General features: G+C 47.0%; 1 protein-coding gene across 1 annotated transcript in view; it reads left to right on the forward strand.

Moving 5' to 3' along the window:
* Positions 1-6,322: 6,322 nt before the first annotated feature.
* The window catches only part of LOC122097548 (poliovirus receptor homolog), a 29,313-nt gene continuing 8,106 nt past the window's right edge, over positions 6,323-27,529 (forward strand). Inside the window, exons 1-3 of the mRNA XM_042668118.1 lie at positions 6,323-6,502; positions 24,842-25,096; positions 27,069-27,422. Of these exons, the coding sequence (XP_042524052.1) occupies positions 24,892-25,096; positions 27,069-27,422 (559 nt within the window). The 5' untranslated portion in view covers positions 6,323-6,502; positions 24,842-24,891. The remainder of the gene's footprint in view (positions 6,503-24,841; positions 25,097-27,068; positions 27,423-27,529) is intronic.

Consider the following 27,529-nt stretch of genomic DNA (forward strand, 5'->3'; position numbering starts at 1 on the left):
CTGGTATATGTTTTGGGTGGTGTGTGTGTTGGGTGGTGTGGGGGGTGGTATGTGTGTCGGGTAGTGTATGTGTCTGTCTGGTGTATGTTTTGGGTTGTGGGGGTGGTGTGTGTGTGGAGGGTGGTGCATGTGTCAGGTGGTGTGGGGGGGTGGTGCGTGTGTCAGGTGGTGTGTGTGTCTGGTGAATATTTCAGGTTGTGTGGGTAGTAGGTGCGTGGGGTGTGTGAGGGGGTGGTATGTGTGTCGGGTGGTGTATGTGTGTGTCTGGTGTATGTTTTGGGTGGGGTGATGTGGTGGTGTGTGTGTGTGTCAGGTGGGGGGTGGTATGTGTGTTGGGTGGTGTGTGTGTGTGTGTGTCAGGTGGGGGGTGGTATGTGTGTTGGGTGGTGTGTGTGTGTGTCAGGTGGGGGGGTGGTGTGTGTGTTGGGTGGTGTGTGTGTGTGTGTCAGGTGGGGGGTGGTATGTATGTCGGGTGGTGTGTGTGTGTGTCTGGTGTATGTTTTGGGTGGGGTGATGTGGTGTGTGTGTGTGTGTCGCTATCACAGGGCCCCGGTCCCTGTGGCTGTGGGGAGTGGACACAACTCTGTGTCCCTACCGGGCCAAGCTCTGGCCAGGAAAAGCCACCCCAGGGTCTGGAAGGTCCACAAGGGTGAATACGTGTCCTGAGGCCGGAGGAGACTCCACAGGGCCTCCCTGGCCCCTTCAGATCCAACAACAACCCCCAAAATGGTAAAACCTGTGAGGCTGCTGGTTTTTCACACTAAAAACCTGAGCCCCTTGGCCTCCATTTGACCAGTCTGCTAAGGAAGGAACAGGTAAGCGCCCGGTTGTCTTGGGGGTTCGGCTAGCTAGTTGTGAATGAACAGAGGCCTTTTAGCTCCCCCTGAGGTCTGCTCCACCCCTTGCCACACCCCACTCATGCCAACCGCCACTATGGAGTCTACAGACGTCATGCAACTCCTGAAACAGGCATTAACCCCACAGCACAGCCGGCAGTGACACAACATTTACCAATTACCCAGGGGACCCGTGTCCTCTGGGGGCATGGGAGGAGGCTTCAAACCCAGCCTTGAGGAAGGATGAGGGTGGATGGGCTCAGGGGAGAGTATTCTATTCTGCTCCATCTTACCCTTGGAGGACAGCTGAGTTCTATTTATCACTCCCAGGAAGGGACTCATCGGAACACCAAAACAGAATGCCACATGGTGTGGTTTTTGCCTGGAGCAAAAGAAGTAGAAAAGATGATGAGGACCAAGTCAAATCCTGTGTGGTAGAGGGGCTGTCTCTTTAACCCTTACAGGAACCCAGAAAGAGGGGGACAACGTGGACCTCCCTTCAGAGCTGAGAAGACTGAGACATCAAAATTTTTGTTTTTGGGTCTGGGAAGGTGGCTCAGTGGTAGAGCGCTTGCCTTGCATGCCTGAGGCCCTGGGTTTGATTTCTCAGCACCACATAAGCACAAAGAAAAAAGCCGGAAGTAGTGCTGTGGCTCAAGTGGTAGAGCGCTAGCCTTGAGCTGAAAAGCTGAGGGACAGCCCCCAGGCCCAGAGTTCAGGCCCCACGACTGGGTCCAAAAAAAAAAATTTTTTTTTGTTTTTGTTGGTGGTGGTTATGGGTCTTGAACTCTGGTCCTTGCCACTGTCCCTCAGCCCTTCAGCTCAAGGCTAGTGCTCTACCACTTTGAGCCACAGCGCCACTTCTGGTTTTCTAGTGTGATTAGTTTTCTAGGAGATAAGAGTCTCATGACTTTCCTGCCCAGGCTGGCTTTGAACCACAATCCTTGGATCTCAGCCTCCTGAATAGCTAGGATTACAGGAGTGAGCCACCAGCATCCAGCCAACATCAAGATTTCTAAGAGGGATCAATGTGATACGCCTGAAATCCCAGTCACTCAGGAGGCTGGGGGAGGAGGATCATGGTCTAAGGCCAACTCAGGCAAAAGCTTGAAAAAAATAAAAGCAAAATGACTGCATGTGGTTTAGCAAGCTCAAGGCCCTAAATTCAATCTCCAGTACTGACAGAAATGATTTCAAGGTTACTTGCTCCTAATTATTTAGCTAGGTGAACAGCCAGGATCATTAGCTCAGAGTTTCTCCAAAATTACCAACAAAAAACCCCCCCAAAACAAAGCAAGGTATGGCCCAAGTGGTAGAGTGCCAACTGAGTAAGCAAACTGAGCAAGTGTGAGGTCCTGAGTTAAGAATCTTAGTACTTGGCAAAAAAAAAAAAAGTGGGCTGGGAATGTGGCTTAGTGGTAGAGTGCTTGCCTAGCACACATGAAGCCCTGGGTTCGATTCCCCAGTACCACATACACAGAAAAAGCCAGAAATGATGCTGTGGCTCAAGTGGTAGAGTGCTTGCCTTGAGCAAAAGAAGCTCATGGACAGTGCCCAGGCCCTGAGTACAAACCCCAGGACTGGCAAAAAAAAAAAGTGTTAACTAAACAGCATTTCAAGTCTAAAAGCATCTTAATCTTTTCTTCTTTTTTTTTTAATCGGTCGTGGGGCTTGAACTCTGGGCTTGGGCACTGTCCTTGTGCTCTTCAGCTAAAGGCGAGCACTCTACCGCTTGAGCCACAGCACCACTTCCGGTTTTCTAGCGGTTTATTGGAGATAAGAGTCTCACGAACTTTCCTGCCCAGGCTGGCTTTGAACCGCAATCCTCTGATCTCAGCCTCCTGAGTAGCTAGGATTACAGGCGTGAGCCACCAGTGCCCGGCTTCTTAATCTTTTCTTAACCAGCACATGGCAATCATTTCAAACTTAGGCAAGAAAAGAAAAGCAGGCTGCCATGCTCTGAGGCATGGGGGAGGTGATGTGTGCCTCACTGACATAGGTGGCAGGCAGTGACGTCATAGCTGTGCTAAAACAACAGCACACTGGCAGAGTAAGTGTGATGCGCATCAAAGCCATCAGAGAAAAAGAGAAAATGTAAAATAAATGAAATGTCTCATCAGAGTGAGGTTTGTTCACAGAAACAGAATCATATGCATTAAAACACAATGAGATATTTCATTTCTATTTCTGACCCAAACCATTGCTGATTAACAGATTAAATCAGGTCGGCTCATGGATGGCAGGAAATATGAGCAGAGAGAATCAGTGTGTGGACGATTAGTAAGACTGTGCAGAAGAACCAATGCCCTCCGAGTCGAGGACAATGGGACTATTTTCTTTTTTTTTTTGGTCCGGTCATGGGGCCTGAACTCTGGGCCTGGGCGCTGTCCCTCAGCTCTTCAGCTCAAGGCTAGCGCTCTACCACTTAAGCCACAGAGCCACTTCCGGCTTTTTTCTTTTTGCTTATGTGGTGCTGAGGAATCGAACCCAGGGCCTCATGCATGCAAGGCAAGTGCTCTACCACTGAGCCACCTTCTCAGCCCGACAATGGGACTATTACACTGAGTAAAATACAAGGGAAATGAAAATGATTTTGACACACATTGGTCTTGTGATGTGCCCAAGATGTTACTGAGGTTACTTGGTGGCTGTTTATGCCAGGAATCCAGGCCAGACTCCAGTGAGCCCAGGAGGATGCTCCACATGGCAACAAGGAAGTGGAGAAGACACTGAGATTCAGAATCTGCTCAAGTGGGATAAACTGGTACTGGATCAAATATGCCTGGATAGTAAATATTGTTTTAAGGCCCCCAATTTCTGAGTGCTCTACTTTGTCATTTGCATCATGTGCTCCAACACACTCCTTAGCTTTCCAAGAAATCCAGGGGATGGGGGGAGGGGAGAGGGTATCAGTTCTGTGGCTGTGGACAGTGAGAGGGGAGGGGACAGCCCTAGATGCTAGGATGAACCCAGGAGCTGCTTTCTGGCAGGAGCTGTGTGTTTGTTGGGATGTCTGTCCTTTCCTTTTAAGTACTAGAGATTAAACTCAGAGTCTCCACCTTACTAGGCAGGTTGTTCTACCACTTGAGCCACACCTCCAGTCATATCTATATTTATCTCTATTTGGATGTGTTGCCAGTACTTTATAGACAGACACAAAGACAGACATATAGATAGATTGATTTTTTTTTTTTGCCAGTCCTTGGGTTGAACTCAGGACCTAGATACTGTCCTTGAATATCTTTTGCTCAAAGCTAGCACTTTATCACTTGAGCCACAGGTACCATTTCCAGCTTTTTTGCTTATGTGGTACTGAGGAATTGAACCCATAGCTTCATGAATGCTAGGCAAGCACCCTACCACTAAGCCACATTCCCAGTCCAGTACTTTATATATTTTCTTAATCCTTTACAATTGCATTTCAAGTAAAGTACAATTAAACTACAGATGAGAGAAAGTGTATCATAAAAGAAGAAACCCAAGCTCATTTACATAGCTTTCCTAACCATCTAATTTTGGGCCTTGATCAGATATGGAATTTTAAAAACTGAGACATGAGACAATGGACTGAAACTACCCAGGTCCAAATCTCAGCTCAGCCTCCTCCTCTGTGATTTCAGTTCCCTCATCTTTTAGATGGAACTCAAACTGGGCATCTGTGGCTCCTACCTGCAATCCTAGCTACCCAGGAGGCTGAGATCTGAGGACCACAGTTCAAAGCCAGCCTGGGCAGGAAAGTCCGTAAGACTCTTATCTCTAATAAACTATTCAGAAAAAGCCAAAAGTGGCACTATGGCTCAAGTGGTAGGGTGCTAGCCTTGAGCACAGAGGGGCTCAGGGACAGAGCCCAGGCCCTGAGTTCAAGCCCCAGGACCCAAATGAAACACAAATTTCTCATCCTATGGGCTCCATAAGAATTAAATATGTTTATTCACACAAAACTCCTACAGTCATAGATAACACATATTCTACACTGCCTTTATTGCTTATGCCCAAGTACTCCCCAGCCCTTTGTTAATTTATTCAACAAACATGAGTACATTAGCTTAGTAGCAGAATTTGTCAATGGGCAAAGGAGTCATGTTGGCCCCTGAGCAGGCCAATTCTACTCAGGTAGTAGACTCTGTAAGTGGTATCCAAGAATCATTGCTTCCTCCTCCCTGCTCAGGAAAGGAAGGCGGCTGGGAGAAATCAGGTCATGGAACTTGCCCATCAATACAGCAGTCGTGCCAGGCAGGATCGGCCCTTTTAATCATTATGATGTTGATAAATAATTAGCAATTTGGGTATAGGGGAGGGCCCAACGCCCAGCAGCACCGGGGGTTCTGACCCCATCCCAGGATGGCTAAGGCCTCTACTGCTTCTCAAAAAAACAAGTACTAGTAATAAGTGCCTTCTTTTCATCCCGGCCAGGCTGGGTGCAGAGCCTTTATTTAACTCAAAGACCTTCTTAAGGTGGGTACAGACAAAGGAGATATTAAAGAGAAAGTGGGGAGAGATTAAAATACTGCCTGATTATGACAGTGCTGGGCAGTGGTGGAGCGAGCTGTGGGGTTAAAGAGGATCCAGGAGCAAAGAGTTGGGGTACAGGAGGCCCCCCAATGCAGGGAGGCCTCAACCCAGGGGAGGAAAGGTTCAGGCCAGGGACCCAAAACGCGCCGGCGCACCCGGCGAGGGCTCATTCACAGGAACACGAGCCCCACCCTTCGTCCGAGGCAGATTCTCGGGGTCCCCGTGGTCCCCCGCCTCCTGGCGGCAGCGCGGGGAGTCGGTGCCGGGGACGGGCCGAGGGGGAGGGCTCACCTTTCTCAAAGAACCAAGGCCGCGGCCGCCCAGTCCAGCGCCGGAAGTGACGCCATCCACGCGCCGCCCTGCTGGACTACACGTCCCAGAATTCCCGGCGGGAGCCGAGAACGGATTGTCTCGTGAACCCTAGTGAGCCGAGCGAGTCCCCAGCGTTCACGAACTACATTTCCCGAAATTCCACAAGACAGCCCCCTCTCCCCCCCCCCCCCGCATCCTGGCTAGCCCGGAAATGCCGGAAGACCTGAATGAAGTTGAACTTTCCCACCAAGTCGGCTGCAGTTTTTCTAATCGCCTTCTGTTTCTTGGAGTTTGCAGTGACTGCAAAAACAGTAGCAGATACGTCTGCGGTAGATCCTGAAAGGCTTCCCCGAGAAAGTCACTCGGACACTTGTTCCCATACGAAGGAAAAGGAGTTTTTAATGTCAGGTTACACGGAATAGCAGCTGGGCGGGGCTCTAAGCAGGTTTATAGGGCTGGGTGCCTGTGGCACTGCGTCGTGGAAGGGGTTAAACATGTGCAGTTCTACCTGCACACACAAGGGAGAGGGAAATTGCATTAGGAGAGGAGCTGCCATTTGAGATTGCACCTGCCTGCGTCACCTGTTTACAGGTGGTCACCTGATTTCAGGGAAAGGCAGATTTGTTTTTGCCTAAGGTCTAAGGTGGCAGACTGCGGAAGAAGATGGAGAAGGAAGGTTAGGGTGTGTGGGTGAAGGTCTGTCTCCTGTAACCGAAGTTACATGGATGTTTGTGGGTGAGAAGCAGCGTGGTATTGTCCCAGGAGCATTTGATTGACCATCTGGTTGGTGAAGGCTCTTGCTCTTTCTGTGAGGATGTTTTGCAGGCACCTAAAAATGCAAGGTAAGATTAAAAAGTAAAGCAAAGATAGCTGTAAGAGAACCCAGCAGGGGTTATATATCTGTCCTGACATGTTTACATACATAGCAGCATCACTTTTCCCTTATAAAGATGCATGTCTCACTTTCTTTTTCTTCTCCCAGTGAGTAGGTCTAGAGCTTTCTTATTTTGGAGTGTGACATCAGTCAAAGAATTAAGCTGAGTTTGTAAGAGGTGTAGGGCCTCGGAAGAACCCTCAACAGAGGAAAGTAGACGATCGCCGAGTTCTTGGTTAGATGTTATGGAATGGTAGACTCCCACCAGATAGCCCTATGGAAACAATAGAGGACACCAAGCTCACCCCCACCAGAATTGGGAGGAAAACAGCTCATCTCCATCTGGCTAAATGTGGGTTTGAAGCAAGGGTTCTTAAGGGTTGGAGCTCGGTGTTGGAGTACAAAGTATCCTATGGAATTGGAGAGGCCAGCATGCAGGGGGAGAGAGAGCCTGGACCAATACATCTGGTCAAGGAGTGGTTGCACCAAATGGTCGTGCCATTAGGGCTGGCCAGGGACTTGGTGATGCAGATGTTTGTTTGACACATGTTGGGATTTGAAGGACACCCAAGGAGTTATCTTTTTTTTTTTTTGTCGGCCGTGCGGCTTGAACTCTGGGCCTGGGCGCTGTCCCTCAGATCTTCAACTCAAGGCGAGCGCTCTACCACTTGAGCTACAGCACCACTTCCGGTTTTCTGGTGGTTTATTGGAGATAGAAGTCTCACGGTCTCTCCTGCCCGGGCTGGCTTTGAACTGTGATCCTCAGATCTCAGCCTCCTGAGTAGCTAGGATTACAGGCGTGAGCCACCAGCGCCCGGCCCACCCAAGGAGTTATAAGTCATATAGTATAGCACAGGGGAATTAGTATACTATAAGGAGAGATTTGAGGATCACGGTGTGATGATGGGTAGGGAGCAGGTTTTTCTTTTTTTTGTATATACATATGCCAGTCCTGGAGCTTGAACTCAGGGCCTGGGCACTATCCCTGAGCTTCTTATTCTTCTTCTTTTTTGGTCAATTGTGAAACCTGAACTCTGGGCCTGGTCACTGTCTCTGGGCTCTTCAACTCAAGGCTAGCACTCTACCTCTTGAGCCATAGTGCCACTCTGGCTTTTTCTGCGTATGTGATGGTGAGGAACCGAACCCCGGGCTGCTTATGTGGTGGTGAGGAATTGAACCCAGGGCCTCATGCATGCAAGGCAAGCACTCTACCACTGAGCCACCTTCCCAGCTCTGTCCCTGAGCTTCTTTTGCTCAAGGCTAGCATTCTACCACTGGAGCCAGAGCACCACTTTTGGTTTTTTCTGTCTATGTGGTACTGAGGAATTGAACCCAGGGCTTCATGCATGCTAGGCAAACACTCTACCACTAAGCCACATTCCCAGCCCAAGGGAGCAGGTTTTATTTTTAGCAGAAATGTTAAGTTGTACTGATGCCACAAGGGATTGTTGCAGCTGAGGAGAAAGAAAACAATTTGTTGTAATTAAAAGCTTGGAGGCCTGGGAAGGTGGCTCAGTGGTAGAGCGCTTGCCTTCCATGCATGAGGCCCTGGGTTCGATTCCTTAGCACCACATAAGCAAAAAGAAAAAAGCTGGAAGTGGCACTGTGGCTCAAGTGGTAGAGCGCTAGCCTTGAGCTGAAGAGCTGAGGGACAGCGCCCAGGCCCAGAGTTCAGGCCCCATGACCGGACCCAATAAAATAAAATAAAAAATAAAAGCTTGGAGAAGGAGAGACTGGTTTAGCAGGTTTCTCCAGGGAGAATGGAGATTTTTTTTTTTTTTTTTTTTTGGTCGGTTGTGGGGCTTGAACTCAGGGCCTGGGCGCTGTCCCTCAGCTCTTCAGCTCAAGGTGAGCGCTCTACCGCTTGAGCCACAGCGCCACTTCCGATTTCCTAGTGATTTTTATTGGAGATAAGAGTCTCATGGACTTTTCCTGCCTGGGCTGGCTTTGAACTGTGATCCTCAGATCTCAGCCTCCTGAGTAGCTAGGATTACAGGCCTGAGCCACGGGCTCCCGGCAGGATGGAGAATTTTTAAGGCTGTTAGAAGATTTTTTTTTTTGGGTCCGGTCATGGGGCCTGAACTCTGGGCCTGGGCGCTGTCCCTCAGCTCTTCAGCTCAAGGCTAGCGCTCTACCACATGAGCCACAGCACCACTTCCGGCTTTTTTCTTTTTGCTTATGTGGTGCTGAGGAATCAAACCCAGGGCCTCGAGCATGCAAGGCAAGTGCTCTACCACTGAGCCACCTTCCCAGCCCTAGAAGATTTTTTAAAAATGATATGGACCACCATTTTGAGGGCTGCTTTAGTGTTGATGGGCTCTTACACCTATAAATCTTAATTGTTTTCTGAGCTATCTTGGCATTAATTGAACCCATTACTACTAACTTTCCACTTTGGTCCCATGCATTGTTTATTGCAAAGGTAATATCATGGGTATGGTTTATTTAAAAACTTATTTTCCAGATTTATAACTAGCCTATAGTGGGGGTGGGAGTGTAGGGGGGGCACAGGCATGCTATTTGCAGCTGCAGGAGGGGCAGCCATAGTAAGTGGTACTTGCAATAGTCCTGATCTGAAGTGAGGCACAGGTATTTGGAGACATAGTGGTAATTGTTATTTTTTAAGTGATTACGTCTTGAAGTACAGGCCTATTCTAGATCAAAAGTAAAGATTATGGGTTCATTGCATCCTGTAGAGGAGCACCAGGCCAAGGTGTGTACCCACTGGGAGTTGTAAAAGTGCCAGGTGTATGGGTTATGTGCCTGGGGCTCCCCTCAAGTATGGACCACAAGCTGTAAAGTTCGCAGAATGCCAAGAGCAAAGAGGAATATTATGCAGAACAGAAGAAGGTAAGAGAGTGAAAAAGGAAGTGAGGGGCTGGGAAGGTGGCTCAGTGGTAGAGCGCTTGCCTTGCATACATGAGGCCCTGGGTTCCATGCCTCAGCACCACATCAGCTGAAAAAGCCGGAAGTGGTGCTGTGGCTCAAGTGGTAGACCACTACCCTTGAGCTGAAGAGCTGAGGGACAGCGCCCAGGCCCAGAGTCCAGGCCCCACAACCGACAAAAAAAAAAAAAAAAAAAAAAGAAAGAAAAGAAAAAGGAACTGAAGATATCTATATCTTCTAGGGGTAAAGTCAGATAACATGCCTTGCAAGTGTAGATCCTAAACTAAATCTAGGAGAATAGGAAGGGTAGAGGGCCTGGGGTAGAAACAGTTTGGTCCATAAAATATAGAGAAATTGATAATAGCAGGATGGGGAGAAAAGGAGAGGTTACTCCTCCGTGAAGACCAGGCTCTTGGGATGTTTTGATGTTGTTGAGTCATTTGGAATGTTGGGCAGGTCATGGGGCTTGAACTCTAGGCCTGGGCACTGTCCCTCAGCAATTCAGCTCAAGGCTAACGCTCAACCATTTGAGCCACAGCGCCACTTCCTGTTTTCTGGTGGTTCACTGGAGCTAAGAGTCTCACCGACTTTCATGCCTGGGCTGATTTTGAACTGTGATCCTCAGATCTCAGCCTTCTGAGTAGCTAAGATTACAGGCGTGAGCCACTGGCCCCCAGCTAGGCTCTACTTTCTTTGTGATCCGCAGAGACAGAGGTTGCTGGGAACTGCCGTAGGTGAGGGCCCTGGAGGCTGATGAGTTTCGTGTTACACTTGTGAATTCAATATGGGCAGCCCTGGCCATTGGAGGCTGTTGGGTAGAGACCATCCCTAGTTAGTAGGGAGGATGAAGGAGTGAGTGGAGGACTGAGATTGATGGGTAAACTAAGTCTCCAACCTGAGGCTGGTAGAGAACAGTGTGGGAGGGCAAAGGAGCTTGTTGGTTGGCATAGTTCCAGAGATGGGCCCAAAAGTGTTGAAGAAGTGGCAGAAACAGATGAGGAAGTAAGGGTAGCCTGGCAAAGAGGAAGCAGGAGGGGTTGTTGACATCAGGGGAGTTGTTAGCAGAGCTGTTGTCTGGCCAGGAGAAGACAGCGCGTGGCAACTGTTCCTTGGATAAAATCTAAAAGAAATCTTACAAGGCAGGGGATGAGCAATAAGAAAAAATATTAGAGGGCACACAAAATGGGCGAAGGAAAGGTTCAGGGCAGAAAATTAAAAGTTGAATGACTTGGCTAGTTTGGCTAGTTTTTATCTCCTGCATTTTAAGTGATCTTGGAGTTGGTGGAAAATGTCCCTCTCTGCTTCTGACATCTGATGACCCGATAGGGGAGTGTTCGGTAGACTGGTTAAGAATAAGCAGTCAGGGCTGGGAATGTGGCTTAGTGGTAGAGTGCTTGCCTAGCATGCATGAAGCCCTGGGGTTGATTCTTCAGTACCACACACACAGAAAAAGCCAGAAATGGTGCTGTGGCTCAAGCTAGCTTTGAGCAAAAAAAATCTCAGGGACAGTGCCTAGGCCCTGATTTCAAGCCCAGTATTGGCCTGTCATCCTAGCTATTCAGGAGGCTGAGATCTGAGGATTGAGGTTCAAAGCCAACCTGAGGAGGAAAGTCCATGAGTCTCTAATCTCTAAATAAACACCAGAAAACTGGAAGTGGTGCTGTGGCTCAAGAGGTAGAGCATTTTCCTTGAGCTGAAGAGCTTAGGGACAGTGCCCAGGCCCAGAGTTCAAGCCCCATGACTGACAACAACAACAAAAAGAATAAGCAATCAAAAGAGGGGGCTGGTTAAGGTCCTCATGGGAGGACTTGGTAGATGTCTGGGTTATAGAGTATGTATGGGAGAACTAGGAAGCCACCTAGGCTAACTGTCCTGAGTATAAGACTCACTATAAGTTGCTATTCAGTTAAAGACAAGTATGAACATTAGACAAGCTACTTATAAGTATTTTCTTTTGATCTTCCAGCTCTGAAAGGGTGTGATATCATCTCCATGGTCCCTTATTGTCAAGATTGGCTTTTTTTTTGTTGCTGTTGTTGTTGGGTGTGAGGCCTGAACTCTGGGCCTGGGCGCTGTCCCTCAGCTCTTCAGCTCAAGGTGAGCACTCTACCACTTGAGCCACAGCACTGCTTCCGGCTTTTTCTTCTTATGTGGTGCTGAGGAATGGAACCCAGGGCCTCATGCATGCAAGGCAAGCACTGTACCACTGAGCCACCTTCCCAGTCCCCATGATAAGGGTTTTAAAATAGCAACTGCTTACCTGAATATCAGCTCTGTATCCAAAGTGGCTTACATACATGGGAAACACATATTAAAAACTTGACCAAAAAAAAAAAACTTGACCAACAATTTTAGTGCACAAACAAGTGCTTTTAGAGATGGACATAATGAGATGCTAATCTTATATCAGTGTATTAATCTTGACCTTATTTAAATCACAGTCAACTTAAATTACATACCAAATTTACTAACTTTACTCATAAGCTCTGTTTTTTTAATTACCATCTATTTATCTATTTATTTTGGCCTGTAGAGACAATAATCAGAAAACCTTTAAAACAATTTTGAGATAAATTAACCTTTAAACACTTTAAACACTTGGGAGGGAGAACATGAAAACTCACCACGTCGCCAAGATAGCAAAAAACAAATTAGAATGGTAAGGAAACTTGATGAAGCTTTATCAAGTAAGTAAGTAAGCAAGCTAACAAGCAGCAAACAGACAGGCAGAAAGACAGTCACACAGTGACAGAGTTTGGGTGTACTTAAGGAGAGACACACAGAGAGAGACAGACAGTGTTAGCTAAGAGCATTTAAGTCAGGATCGATAGCCTTGAAAGGGAGCCCAGAGAGGTCCCCAGGACCCCAGCTACATCTCTCAACTCTCCAGGGAACAAGCAGAGTGTGTGTGTGTGGGGGGTGGGGGGGGGATGGAGTGTATTTAACTACAAGAATAAGAATGTAATCCTAGCCTGTCATTCTAGCTACTCAGGGGGCTGAGATCTGAGGATCGTGGTTCAAAGCCAGCCTGGGCAGGAAAGTCCATGAAACTCTTATCTCCAATAAACCACCAGAAAGCCAGAAGTGGTGCTGTGGCTCAAGTGGTAGGGCCCTTGCCTTGAGCTGAAGAGCTCAGGGACAGCGCCCAGGCCCTGAGTTCAAGTCCCACAAACTGACCATAAAAAGAAATGTTGAGGGGGCTGGGAAGGTGGCTCAGTGGTAGAGTGCTTGCCTTGCATGCATGATGCCCTGGTTGGATTCCTCAGAACCACATAAGCAGAAAAATCTGGAAGTGATGCTGTGGCTCAAGTGGTAGAGTGCTAGCCTTGAGTTGAAGAGCTGAGGGACAGCACCCAGGCCCAGAGTTCAGGCCCCATGACCATCACCATCACCACCACCACTACCACCAACGAAATGTTGGGCGGAGAACTGGTGGCCCACACTTGCAGTTGCTCTGGAGGCTGAGATCTGAGCCTCAGAGTTCAAAGCTGGCTCAGGCAAAGAAATCCAGGGATTTACCTCTCCAATTAACCAGGAAAAAAAATCCCAATGTGGAGTGTGACTCAAATGGTAGAGCACCAGACTTGAGCAAAAACCAAGGGACAGCCCTCATCCCCTGAGTTCAAGCTCCAGTACTGGTACAAAAAACGTTTTATCCATTTTTATCAATGAATATGCCACACACAATATCATACAAACTTCCGGTTTGGATGAAAGATCCACAGCTGGGCACTTGGATAGTTGCACGAATCGTGGACAAGTGGGTCAGTGGGTGCCAAATTTCTTTCTTTCTTTCTTTCTTTTGGTCGGTCGTGGGGCTTGAACTCTGGGCCTGGGCGCTGTCCCTCAGCTCTTCAGCTCAAGGCAAGTGCTCTACCACTTGAGCCACAGCACCATCCGGTTTTCTAGTGGTTTATTGGAGATAAGAGTCTCACGGACTTTCCTGCCTGCGCTGGCTTTGAACCACGATCCTCAGATCTCAGCCTCCTGAGTAGCTAGGATGATAGGCGTGAGCCACCGGTGCCCAGCTTGTGTTCCAAATTTCTTAAGGACACATGTCATGCACACACACATACATGCATATATATAAATACATATATATGCATATACACATGTACCTATACACACTAATATATATATATATATATATATATATATATATATATATATATATATATATATATATACACCTATACAATCAACTCTATCAGTGACAACTGAAGTATCAAGTTACAAAAAAATTCTGGTGATTGCCTCACATAGGAACACGATTTGAGTTCTGCTTTAAGTTGAAACATTTAGAACTACGATGATGGAAATATTAGATGGGCTACTTCCCCGCTATTGTCCTTAACTTATAGTACTTCATCCTTCTGACAATCCTTTGTATAATTCCCAAGCACTGCTTAAATAAACTTGCCTCCTCATAGCTTTACCCTGGTTACAGAAAAGCACACACCTATGCTTTCTTTTTCTTTTTTTATTGTAAAGATGTACATGAGTAAGGCAATGAGTACTTTTCTTGTTCAGCATTGTTACCCCTTCCCTTGTGGTTCTCCCACTATACTGTCTTGTGGGTATCATTGTTGCAAAGGGTGTCTGTGTCCATGTTTCAGCGTTCTGTTATTCCCCTTTCCCTCTCCAAATTAGACAAATGTATATACAAGATGCAGGGTATCAAAATTAAGTACAGTGACAACAGCGGATATACCATAAGGGGAAAACATACAAAGGAAACAAAATCACACAGTACATTAAAAACCACTACAATGAAGAGAAACCTCTTGTGTCCATATCTTGGGGTTCACTTCACTTAGCATTATCTTTTTTATTTTTTAATTAAATAATTTATTTTTTCTCTAGTCCTGTTTACTTTGTCGTATCTCCTTACATATTGTATTTAACATCCACACCTCAGGGAGACCATGTGCTGTCTGCCTCTTTGCTCTTGGCTTACCTTACTCAAAATGTTTTCTAGTTCCATCCATTTCCCTGAGAATGCCATTATTTTGTCCTTTCTAATACCTGCATAATATTCCATTATATATAAGTACCACAGTTTTTGGATCCATTCATCTGTAGTGGGGCATCTGGGTTGTTTCCATATCCTGGCTATTGTGAACAGTGCTGTGATGAACATGGAGGTGCATGTGTCCTTGTATCCTGGTTTCTGTTGCTCAGGGTAGAAGCCTAGGAGTGGTATGGCTTGGTTGTAGGGGTGGTCTATATTTAGCTTTCTGAGGACCCTCCAGACTGCTTTCCAAAGTGGCTGTTTAAGTGTACATTCCCACCAGCAGTGTAATAGGGTTCCTCTTTCTCCACATCCCCTCCAGCATTTGTCGTTGGCTGACTTGAGGATGTGGGACATTCTGACTGGGGTAAGGTGGTATCTCAGGGTTGTCTTTATTTGTATTTCCATCACAACCAGGGATGGTGAACATTTCCTCATGTGTTTCTTTGCCTTTTATCTCTTCTTCTGAGAAGTCCCTCTTTAGTTCCCTTGCCCATTTAGGAATTGGTTTGTGGGGTTTGGGAGGGATTAGTTTCTTGAGTTCCCTGTATATACTGGATATATATACCCCTTGTCTGCTATATTGCTGGTAAATACTTTTTCCCAATATGTCTTTATAATTTGGTTGCTATGTCTTTAGCTGTGTAGAAACTTTTTATTTTAAGGTAGTCCCATTTGTCCAATCTCTCTCCAATTTGTTATGTCCCTGGAACTCTGTTCAGGAAGTTCTTTCCTCTGCCTATAAGTTCAAGTGTCTCTTCTACTCTTTCCTGCAGGAGTTTTGGCATTTCAGTTTTGATGTTAAGGTCTTTAATCCATTTTGAGTTGATGTTGGTGCATGGTGATAGGCTGGGGTCCACTTTTAGTTTTCTGCATGTGGCTGCCCAGTTTTCCCAGCACCAGCGGTTGAAGAGGCTGTGCTTCTTCCACTGTATGTCTTTGGCTCCTGTGTCAAATATCAGCTGGCTGTAGGCATGTGGTTTTATTTCTAGATCTTCCATTCTATTCCACTGGTTTTTGGGTCTGTTTTTGTGTCATTACCAAGCTATCTTTGTTATTATGGCTCTATAGTAGAGTTTGAAGTCTGGGATCGAGATCCCTCCCATGTTGCCTTTTTTATCTAGAATTGCTTTGGCTATTCTAGGTCTTTTGTTGTTCCATATGAACTTTTGGACTGTTTTCTCTAATTCAGTAAAGTACGTCATTGGGATATTAATGGGAATTGCATTGAATTTGTATATCAATTTTGGCAGTTTGGCCATTTTCACTCTATTAAGTCTGCTTTATCCAAGAGCATGGAAGGTCTTTCTGTTTCCTGGTGTCCTCTATTATTTCTTTCCTTAAGTTTTTATAGTTTACATTAAATAGATTCTTTACATCTTTGGTTTGGCTGATTCCTATTTTAATTTTTTTGAGGTAATTGTGAATGGGGTTGTTTCCTTGATTTCCCTTTCTGCTTGCACATTGTTGATTTACAGAAAGGCGACTGATTTTTGTGGGTTAATTTTGTATCCTGCTACTTTGCCAAAGTGGTTTATAAGTTCTGAGAGTTTGGGGGTAGAGTTTTTGGGATCACTGAGGTATAATATCATGTCATTTGCAAAAAGGGATAGTTTAATTTCTTCCTTCCCTATACAGATCCTTTGATATCTTTTTCTTACCTTATGGCTCTGGCTAAGGTTTCCAGAACTATATTGAAGAGGAGTGGAGACAGTGGGCATCCTTGCCTTGTTCCTGATTTTAGCAGAATTGGTTGTGGTTTTTCCCCATTAAATACAATATTGGCTATTGGTCTGCTTTTTATGGCTTTTATTGTTTTAAAATGTTCCTTCTATTCCTATTTTATCCAGAGCTTTAAACATGAATGAATGTTGTATTTTATCAAAAGCTTTTTCTGTGTCAGTGGAGATGACGGTGTGGTTCTTTTTTGTTGTTGTTGTTGGGAGCTTGAACTCTGGGGTTGAGTGCTGTTCCTGTGCTCTTCAGCTCAAGGAGAGTGCTCTACCGCTTGAGCCACAGCACCACTTCCAGTTTTCTAGTGGTTTATTGGAGATAAGAGTCTCACAGACTTTCCTGCCTGGGCTGGCTTTGAACCGTGATCCTCAGATCTCAGCCTCCTGAGTAGCTAGGATTACAGGCGTGAGCCACTGGCACCTGGCTAATCATGTGGTTCTTGACCTTGGATCTGTTGATGTGATGGATTACATTTATTGATTTATGTAAGTTAAACCATCTCTACATCTCTGGGATGAAGCCTACTTGATTGTAATGTATGTTTTTTTGACATGTTTCTGGATTCTGTTGGCTAAAATCTTATTGAGGAGCTTTGCATCTGTGTTCATCAAGGAGATTGGTCTGTAGTTCTCTTTTTTGTTGTTGGGTTTTGCCTGGTTTGAGGATAAGTGTGATATTGGCCTCATAGAATGAGATTGGGATAGCTCCCTCTGTTTCTATTCCTCGGAAGAGTTTGAGGAGTAGGAGTAGGAGTTCCTCTTTAAAGGTTTTGTAGAAGTCTGTAGTGAATCCATCTGGTCCTGGGCTTTTCTTTGTTGGAAGACTTCTGATTGCTTTCTCTATCTCATTGTAAGATATTGGCTTATTTAATTGTTTAATTTCTTCTTGGGCAGTTTCTTCAGCTTGGGCGATTTGTATCTCTCTAAAAAGTCATCCATTTCTGCTAGGTTTTCCTTCCTTAATGAGTATAGATTCTGGAAATAGTTCTTTATAATTGTTTGGATGTCTTGGATATTAGTTGTAATTTTCCCTGTGGCATCCCTGATATTATTGATTTGGGTTTCCTCTCTTCTTTTTTAAGTTAATCTTGCCAGAGGTCCATCAATTTTATTGATTTTTTTTCCAAAAAAACCCCAACTTTTTGTTTTACTAATTTTATTTATAGTTTTTTAGTCTCTATCTCATTGATTTCAGCTCTTATTTTGGTTATCTCATTCCATCTAGTAACTTTAGGTTCAATTTTGTCAAGCTTTTCTAGCCGCTTTAGTTGCAGCATGAGATTATTTACTTGGTCTGTCTCTATCTTTTTTGATATGGGCGCCGAGAATAATAAATTTGCTCCTCAGGACTGCTTTGGCCATGTCCCCCTGGTTTCTTTGTGATGTGTATTCATTTTCATTGAATTGTAGGAACTTTTTAATTTCTTCTATGACCCAGGTGTTGATCAGAAGTGTACTGTTCAATGTCCATGTATTTGAGTAATTTCTATGGTATGCTTTGTTATTGAGAACTAGCTTGATTCCACTGTGGTCAGATAGAATATAGGGGATTATATCAACTGTCTTGTATTTGCTTAAATTCCTTGTATGAACTAAGATATGATCTATTCTGGAGAAAGATCCATGGGCTGTTGAGGAGAATGTGTACTGGGTTGTAGTAGTGTGGAAAATTCGGTAGATGTCAATTAATTCTGCTTGAGATTTAATTCAGAGGCTTCTTTGCCAATCCTCTGGTTGGTAGACCTGTCCTTTGATGAGAGTGCAGTATTAAAGTCTCCTAGTGTTATTGTGTTTGGATCTATTTTATTCTGTAAGTCTGAGAGTATTTGTTTAACATATTTGGGTGCACCAGTGTTTGGAGACTATAAATTGATGATGGTGATATCGGCTTCTTGGATAGTTCCCTGTATTAATATGTAGTGTCCTTTATCTTTTTGTATTGATTTTAATGAAAAGTTTATTTTGTCAGATATCAGGATGGCAACTCCTGCCTTCTTGCTGAGAGCATTTGCATGGTAGATCTTCCTCCATCCCTTCACTCAGAGTTTGTTTTTATGTTTGGTTGTGAGATGGGCCTCTTGAAGGCAACAAATGGATGTACTTTTTTTTTCTTTTTTGTCGGTTGTGGGGCTTGAACTCTGGGCTTGGGCGCTGCCCCTGAGCTCTTCAGCTCAAGGGGAGCGCTCTACCGCTTGAGCCACAACACCACTTCCGATTTTCTAGCGGGGGGGTGGGGGGGGGGTGGGGGTGGGGGTGGGAGGGGTGGGGGGTGGGGGTGGGGGGGGCGTGGGGGGGGTTATTGGAGATAAGAGTCTCATTGAACTTTCCTGCCTGGGCTGGCTTTGAACCTCAGATCTCAGCCTCCTGAGTAGCTAGGATTACAGGCGTGAGCCACCGGCGCCCGGCTTGGATGGATCTTATTTTCTGATCCAACCTGCAATTCTTTTTCTTTTGATTGGTAAATTGAGCCCATTAATCTTTATGGTTATTATAGAGAGCTGCATTCCGTTTCCTGTCATTTTCCTGCTTTCCTAAGTTTTTCTTCCTTTCCTCCTGTGCTTACTAAATTGGACTTCTAGTGATGTCTGTCTGATGTGGATTCCTGATCTTGATTGTTGTCTTCAGGTTGTATTCTCCCTCTTAATATTCTTTGTAGTGCTGTTTATTGTTTATGAATTAATTTAGTTTTTCTTTACTATTAAAATTTTTAGTTTCTCCTTTGAATGTGAATGCTAGCTTCGCTGGGTATACCAGTCTGGGTTGGCAGTTATTGGTTCTCAGGGCTTGGATTGTACTTTCCCAGGCTTTCCTTGCATTCAGTGTTTGTATGGAGAGATCTTCAGTGATTCTGATTTTTTTTTTCCCATTGTAGTATAGCTCCTTCTTTGTTTTTGCTGCGTGCAGGATTGTTTCTTTATTATTCAGACCTATCAGTTTTACTATAATGTGCCTAGAAGTTTTCCTCCTGGGATCCTGCTTGTCAGGTGTCCTGTATGCTTCTGTTAAATAGGTAAGGTTTTCTTTTTTTTCTTTTTTCTTTCTTTTTGTTTTTGTTGGTTGTGGCGCTTGAACTCTGGGCTTGAGTGCTGTCCATGTGCTCTTCAGCTCAAGGTGAGCACTCTAACGCTTGAGCCACAGTGCCACTTCTGGTTTTCTGGTGGTTTATTGGAGATAGGAGTCTCAAGGACTTTCTTGCCTGGGCTGGTTTTGAACCCTGGTCCTCAGATCTTAGCTTCCTGAATAGCTAGGATTACAGGTGTGAGCCACCACCACCTAGCTTAAGTTTTCTCTTTTAAGAATGGGGAAATTTTCAGCAATAGTTGTGTTGAATAAGTGTTGCTTTCCTTTATTCTGGTATTCCTCGCCTTCATCCACCCCAATTATATGAAGGTAAAATTTCTTAGCACTGTCTGCTTGTTCTTGGATTTCCCTTTAGCATTATTGAAGGGCTTTTTTTCCCCTTCAAATCTGTGACTTTTTTTTTTTTTTTTTTTGCAATTGCTGCATTTTGTCTTCTGTATCTGATATTCTAGATTCCATTTCAGCACACGTCTTTTCTTAGGATGTAGTCAGCAAGCACAAATACTGATTTTCTTGAGCTACTTGTAACTTGGGCTTAAGAGTATATGTAGAATGCAAACAGAAACAGAAAGCAGAGAAAAACAACTAACAGAAAAGCTAAGACTGATGGGACCACACACCTTACAAGACTTCCTGTTCTCAAACTGGAGATCACAGCTCTACTTTTTGTCTTTTATGTATGTATTCTATATCAGTTCGTCTGTTTGGAGGAGTGAAAGGGGTAGCACAGAAATGTTAGGACAGGGTGAACCAGTGCAGTGGTGGCATTCACTAGATACTATGTTGAAAACGAACTATATAACTTGCAGGGGGAGGGAGATGGCGGGGGGGGGGGTAGATACTGGGAAAAAATGAGGGAAGAGGTGACACTGTTCAAAAAGAAATGTACTCATTATCTGACTGTAACCTAACTGAAACCCCTCTACATCACTTTTACAATAAAAATAAAATCTAGAAAAGATTCCATCCTAGTTTCCAAGAAATGGAAACCAAGAGGTAAAAACAAAAACAAAACAAATAAAAAAAACACCCTCTGGTGAAAATTCTAGTTGCCAAACTCATTGTGATAGAACAATTGATTTCCTATATCTAAACACTAAGAAGCAATGTGCTCCTTGTAAGCCCAATGGCAGGGGCCGGGAATGTGGCTCAGTGGTAGAGTGCTTGCCTAGCATGCCTGAAGCCCTGGGTTTGATTCCTCAGTACCACAGAAAGAGCTGGAAGTGATGTTGTAGCTTAAGTGGTAGAGTGCTAGCCTTGAGCAAAAGAAGCTCAGGGACAGTGCCCAGATGATGAGTTAAAGCCCCAGGACTGGGGGGGGGGGGGGGGGGAGGAGAGGCAGGGAGGGGGGAAGGCAAACTCAGAAGCATGCAAACTCAGAAGCATGCAAGTTCTGTGGATAATCTAAATGGTTAAAATGGAAATCTTTGTGTCTCTTTTTCTTTGCCCACCAGTTTTAATTTCTCGTATCATTCATTATAGCAAAATAGCCTACATCCATCCACTAAAAGGAAGACAACCAGACATACATATCAAATAAAAAACACTTTTAATCCCTTCAAATCCCTACTCAAACACGAGCCTTTGATGAAAATGGTTCTAGAAATGATTACTTTTCTTCTTGTCCTCCATTTTCCATCATACCCATCTTCCTAATCTTTAGGAAATCCTCACTTGTAACAAAAAGTGCTGTCCAGAACAGATTTCAGATCCCCTCGTATGGAAATCTGCAAAATGGCATGCTGAAATATTGTTTTCAAGCCCAAGTAATAAAAATAACCATCTTCAGTCCTTCTCCCCTACATCAAGCTCCTCGTGTGAACACCTCTCTTAATTTATTGGGAAAAGCAGATTTACTCATTAGCTGAGATTTAAGGTTTGTTCTTTCTTTCTTTTTTTTTTTTTGCCAGTTGTGGAGCCTGAACTCTAGGCTTGGGCACTGTCCCTCAGCTCTTCAGCTCAAGGCTAGTGCTCTACCACTTGAGTCACAGTGCCACTTTTGGCTTTTTTTTTCTGCTAATGTGGTGCTGAGGAATCGAACCCAGGGCCTCATGAATGCAAGGCAAGCACTCTACCACCGAGCCACCTTCCCAGCCACAAGGTGTGTTCTTTCCAAAAGGAAAAGTGCTAAGATGGTAGTACTAATAAATATTCTTTTACATGAGTACCTGTAAGAGCTAAGTTTGATTTTGTGTGGGTCAGTTCTTGGGTTTAAACTCAGGACTAGGTGCTGTCCCTGAGCTATTTTGCTCAAGGCTAGCTCTCTACCATTTGAGCCATAGAGCCACCTCTAGCTCTTTTGGTAGTTCATTGAAAATAAGAGCCTTGTGGACTGTCCTGCTTGAGCTGGCTTTGAACTGTGATCCTCAGATCTCAGCTTCTTGAGTGGATAGGATTATAGGAATGAGCCACTAGTGTCTTTTTTTTTTATTTTTTGTGAACATACTGTACAGAGGGGTTACAATTACATGGGCAAGATAATGAGTACATTTCTTATCAAGCATTGCAGCCTCCTCCTTTGTTTACCCTTCACATCCCTTCCCAGCCTCCCCCCGCCCCCCCCCCCCCCCAGCCACTAGAGTCTGGCTTGAATTGCTTGTGTGTTTGTGTATATGTATGTGTGTGTGTGTGTGTGTGTGTGTGTGAGAGAGAGAGAGTGAGAGAGAGAGGGGGGGGGAGAGAGGTTCAAACTACTTAGTACTCACTCCTTGCCTTCTGAGTGCTGGGACTACAGAAAGGCACCAAGATTCTGAACCAGAGTTAATTTTATGGCATAGGTGCTGAGTTCAAATATGTAGTGTCTAGATTTTTCCCCTTTATTCTTCAGAACAGTGTTCCAGGTATACACAAGGGGATAACCCAACATACATTACATTCACATTAGTTCTTCCCACTAAACGGCCTTTTTAAATACACACACACACACACACACACACATTGGGGGGTGGTGTCGGTCATGGGGCTTGAACTCAGGGCCTGAGTGCTGTCCCTGAGCTCCTTTGCTCAAGACTAGCACTCTACCACTTGAGCCACAGCACCACTACTGGCTTTTTCTATGCATGTGGTACTGAGGAATGGAACCCAGGGCTTCATGCAAGCACTCTACCACGGAGCCACCTTCCCAGCTCTGTGGCTTATCTTCTGTAGTTGCGCTGTATCTGGTTTAACCCATTAAAAAATTATTTTCCACTTATTTTTGTGTCTGATTATCTGATTGTGTTTGTATCCACATGTATCCATTCCTATACACTAAGAATGTTATTTTTCATTTATTGCATTTGTTATTTTTTGGGGGGGGTCCGGTATTGGGCCTGAACTCTGGGCTTGGGTGCTGTCCCTCAGTTCTTCAGCTCAAGGCTAGCGCTCTACCACCTGAGCCACAGCACCTCTTCCGGCTTTTTTCTTTTTGCTTATGTGGTGCTGGGGAATCGAACCCAGGGCCTCAAGCATGCAAAGCAAGCGCTCTACCACTGAACCACCTTCCCAGCCCCTGCATTTGTTATGGTATAGATGATATACAGAGGAGTTATCATAAGTTACATCATAAGTTACATAAGGCAGGTAAAGAGTACATTTCTTGAGGCTGGGAAGGTGGCTCAGTGGTAGAGTGCTTGTCTTGCATGCTTGAGGCCTGAGTTTGATTTCTTAAGTCCACATAAGCAGAAAAAGCCGGAAGTGGTGTTGTGGCTCAAGTGGTAGAGTGCTAGCCTTGAGCTGAAGAGCTGAGGGACAGTTCCCAGGCTCAGAGTTCAAACCCCATGACCAGCAAAAAAGAAAAAAGAAAAGAGTACATTTTTTTTTTTTTGGTAGGTCATGGGGCTTGAACTCTGGGCCTGGGCACTGTTCCTCAGGTCTTCAGCTAAGGCTAATGCTCTACCACTTGAGCCACAATGCCACATGTGGGTTTTTCTGTTTATATGGTTCTGAGGAATCGAACCCAGGACCTCATGTATGCCAGGCAAGCACTCAAACACTGAGCCACCTTTCCAGCCCCTATAGTTCACTTTCAATATAGTGTCCAGTGAGTACCACTGACTGCATTTGTTTACCCTTTGTCTCTCCATTTCAGGACTCACCCTCACTCTCCCAAAGACAGATAAATGCACAAACCAGTCCAAAGGAAACGAAAGCTAAAGCAGCAACCAAGAAAAACACACAGACACATACAGCTCCTTTCCACTTCCTGGACTTCATTTCAATAAATATTACCTTATATGATCAGATGCACAGAGCTATTGCACCTTTGCGATCCTAAGATTATCTTCCTTTGATCTCGCTGTGTGAATGCCAGGAGACCTGTATAATTCATCCAGTATGTTTACTTGTAGCTTTATAGGCACATTCTAGGGAGACCATGCAACCTATATTTCTTTGGGTCTGGTTTACTAAGCTTAATATAATTTTTTTCTAAGTCTTTCCACATCCCTATGAGTGGTACAGTGTCATTCTTTCTGATGGATGTGTAGAATTCGCTGTATATATAAACCACATTTATTTGATACATTCCTTCACTGCAGGGCATCTAGGTTGATTCCATATCTTGGTTATGGCAAACAAATCTGTGAAGAATATGATTTGTTCTCTTTGTGTGTGTGTGTGTGTGGGGGCAGTTGCTGGAGCTTGAACTCAGGGCCTAGGCTCTCCTTGGCCTTTTTTCACTCAAGGCTGGTTCCACTTGAGCCACAGCACCACTTCCCACTTTTTTGTGTCTCACAGGAGGGAGATAGCTCCACAAAAACCCTGGGAGGTGAGGCAGCCCTGGGCAACCCCAGGTTGGGGGGGCAGGGGAAGGAGGAGGAGGAGGAGAGGAAGAACAGAGCTGTGGTCACAAGTTCTCACATTAGTCAGTAGGAGGAAGATGTTAGAAAAATCCAGGTTTCTGAGACTGACCTCTGATTTCATGCTGAAATCCACCTTCTCTCCCCTAGGATGAGAATCACCAATTCTCAGAATCTCCCCCAAATTTCCCTAGGCGGTAGTGTTGTTCCTCATCCTGGGCATCCATCCAGCTGGGGGGCGGGGGAGGAGGACGGGGAGGGTCAGACAGCGAGGCAGAGAGAGGGGCTCGTAGCTACTCAGGTGGCTGAGATCTGAGGATCACGGTTCGAAGCCAGCCGGGGGAAGAAAGTCTGTGAGATTCTGATCTCCAATAGAAAAAAAAAAAAGCCAGATATGGAGCTGTGGCTCCAGTGGAAGAACAACAGCCTTTAGTGGAAAAACCTCGGTGACAGCTCGGGTCTCCTTTGAGGTCCGCCGGGCCTCAGTTTCCCCTCTGCCCCTCTGGGCAGGACGGGCTGCACAGAGCGGCCGCCCTTCCCAGCCGCCTCCCTGTTCCTCCTCCCTCTCAAGGCGCCTCCTCCTCCTCCCCGGCCCCCTCGGGGCTCCCCCCCATCACCCCATCTGGACCAGCCAAGGAGGGGCCTCCGCCCCGCCCTCCGCCCCGCCCCGCCCTCCGCCCCGCCCCGCCCTCCGCCCCGCCCCTCCGCCCCGCCACGCCACGCCCTCCGCCACGCCCCCGCCCCGCCCTCCGCCACGCCCCGTGACGTCGCCCTCCCTGCCGTCCGCCCCCGCGGCCGTGTCTCCCTCCTGGAATCAGCCGGCCGGCGTTAGGCGAGCAGCGGACTGCAGCGACGATCTGAATCGGGAATGGAGAAATACGATTCTGAGAGAGAAAAATACTATTTCGAGGAGGAGAAATCGGATGTCGGGAGGAGATCGGAGCGGGGTTCCCGGGGTGGCCATGGGCGGCTGGGGGAACGTCTCCCGTCGGCGGGAGCTCCCGCGGACTGCGGACCCAGCCGGGCGCTGCTGCTGCTGCTGCTGCTCACACTGCTGGCGCTGCCCGCGGCCGGTGAGTGCCGCCCCGCGCCCTGCCCTGTCCTGTCCCGCGTCCCCTCTCCCCCGGCTCCCTCCCCGGACACCCCCCACCCCCACCCCGCGCCCTTTCCCCGTCCCTGGCGGCCCTGGCGGGATTCCCGGAAAGTCGGTGGTGACTCAGGCCGGGACGCACCCGGTGCCCAGGGCCGCCGGGCCAGGCACCTGCCGAGCCGGGGAGATGGTGGCCTCCAGCCACCTCCTTCCCCTTGCACAAGGACCCCCCACTCCCACCCCTCCTAGGGGGCTTCCATTCATTCATTCATTGGCTCATTCATTCCCTCACTCACCCCCGTGCCCGCCCCGCACACACTCGGGACAGCTCGCTCCAGCGGCCTTTAGTAAACGCGGGGTGGGGCAAAGCCCCTCAGGAGCCCGGGCTGGGGGAGCTGCGGTGCCGGGGAACTCGGGGTGCGTGTGCATAGTTGCACACGAGCCCCCCCCCCCGCCCATCCCCTGGGCATCGCCGAAGGCCACTGCGCAGGGAGATCACCAAGACCACAGCCGAAGCCTGGCACCCCAGCCACTCAGGAGGCTGAGATCTGAGGATCCTGGTTCGAATCCAGCCGGAGATGGATTCCAGTGAGAGTCTTACCTCCGGTGAACTGTCAAAAAGCCAGAAGTGGAGCTGTGGCCAGGCCCTGAATTCAAGCCCCAGGACTAAGTCTCTCTCTCTTTCTACCCCCCCCCCTCCCTCCATCTCCCGCCTCCCCTCCCTTTCTTTCTGTCCTGGGGATTGAACTCAGCCTGGGTGCTGTCAGCTCTTCAGCTTAAGGCTAGCCCTCTACCACTTGAGCCACAGCGCCACTTCCAGTTTTCTGGTAGTTTTTGGAGATAAGAGTCTAATGGACTTTCCTGCCTGGGCTCGTTTTGAACAGCCATTCTCAGATCCCAGCCTCCTGAGTAGCTAGGATTACAGGCGTGACACACTGGTGCCTGGCTCTGTCTCTGTCTCTCTCTCACACACACAGACACACACACCCCACCTGGAAGAAGACTCCAGCCAGCTCCTTGTGGGGATCAGGAAGGAGAACAAAAGCTGGAAATCGCTAGGCTGAATGAAAGGGGGGGTGGTGGTGTTGAACTTTCCACCAGGAAACACAGGGTGCCCCAGATTTCACTGCCCTGTTCAGTTTCTTCATAGCCCTGTGCATGCAGCTAAATGGACTTGGGGGCTGCAGGTGGGACCATGCACCCATTTTTCCAGCTCCCACAGCAGCTTGCCCCCCACCCCCAAGTCTCCTGGGCCCAATGGATGCCTCTTCTTTCCTAAGGCACAACTAAATCCTACCTGGCACTGTCATTTTCACTCCCTCTGTGTCACCCTGGGTTCCGTTCCCATGACAGACACCTGATATGAAACAACTTCTCTGGAGAAAAAGATTCCGATGGTGGGTGTGGCTGTGCATGCTTGTAATGCAAGCCACTGAGATCAAAAAATAAATTGAATATTGGGGTGGGGAGAGAGGAGTATGACTTTTGTGTAGGAAGCCTGAGGTGGGGAGGAGAGGGGAAGAAGAGAGAAAGGGAGGAGAAAGATTTATTTATTGCTGGTTCTGGGGCTTGAACTCTTGGCCTGGGCGCTGTCCCAGAGTTCTTTTGCTCAAGGCTAGCGCTTCTATCACTTGAGCCACAGCCCCACTTCCAGTTTTTTCTGAGTAGTTTATTGGAGATAAGAGGCTCATGGACTTTTTCTGCCCTGGCTGACTTCAAACCAGGATCCTCAGATCTCAGCCTCCTGAGTAGCTAGGATGACAACAGGTGTGAACCACCAGCACCTGGCTACAGAGGGGAAATGATTTTGGCTCACAGTTTGGAGGAGGTAGTCTAACTGTCCCCAGTGTCCTGGGCCTGTGGCCTGGGTCACAGGAGTGTGGGATGGAGTCCTGGGTCAAACCACTCTATGCCTCAGTTGCCCACTCGGTTCCCCCCCTCCACGCACCCCACAGGGACCCTGATGGTTGGCGTAGAGGTGCCTACCCAAGTGGACGGCTTCTTGGATGAGTCTGTGAACCTGAGCTGCCAGCTAAAGACTCCTCCTGGTGTCAGCATCCAGATGAGCCAGATCACATGGATGAAGCAGGGTGAGGAGAGGAGCCTGGCCGTCTTCCATCCCACCAGGGGGCCCTACTACCAGGATCCCGGCAGGATGAAGTTCTTGGCTGTAGGGCAGGGCACAAAGCTGCCAGATGCCTCTCTGGAACTGTCTGCGTTGCAAATTGATGATGAAGCTAATTATACATGCCACTATGCGACCTATCCAACGGGCAGCAGCAAGGGGACCACCTGGCTGCGGGTGCTGGGTGAGCAACAGGGAATCAGGGTGAGGGGAGGTGGGAGGGGCACAAGCAAGAGGAGCCAGGCCTGAGCAGGGGACCTCCTTCCACTTAGCAGGTGCCATAGGGCGGTT

Source organism: Dipodomys spectabilis, unplaced genomic scaffold, assembly GCF_019054845.1.
Source record: "Dipodomys spectabilis isolate Male_0828 unplaced genomic scaffold, ASM1905484v1 ptg000422l, whole genome shotgun sequence".
Classification (NCBI taxonomy): domain Eukaryota; kingdom Metazoa; phylum Chordata; class Mammalia; order Rodentia; family Heteromyidae; genus Dipodomys; species Dipodomys spectabilis.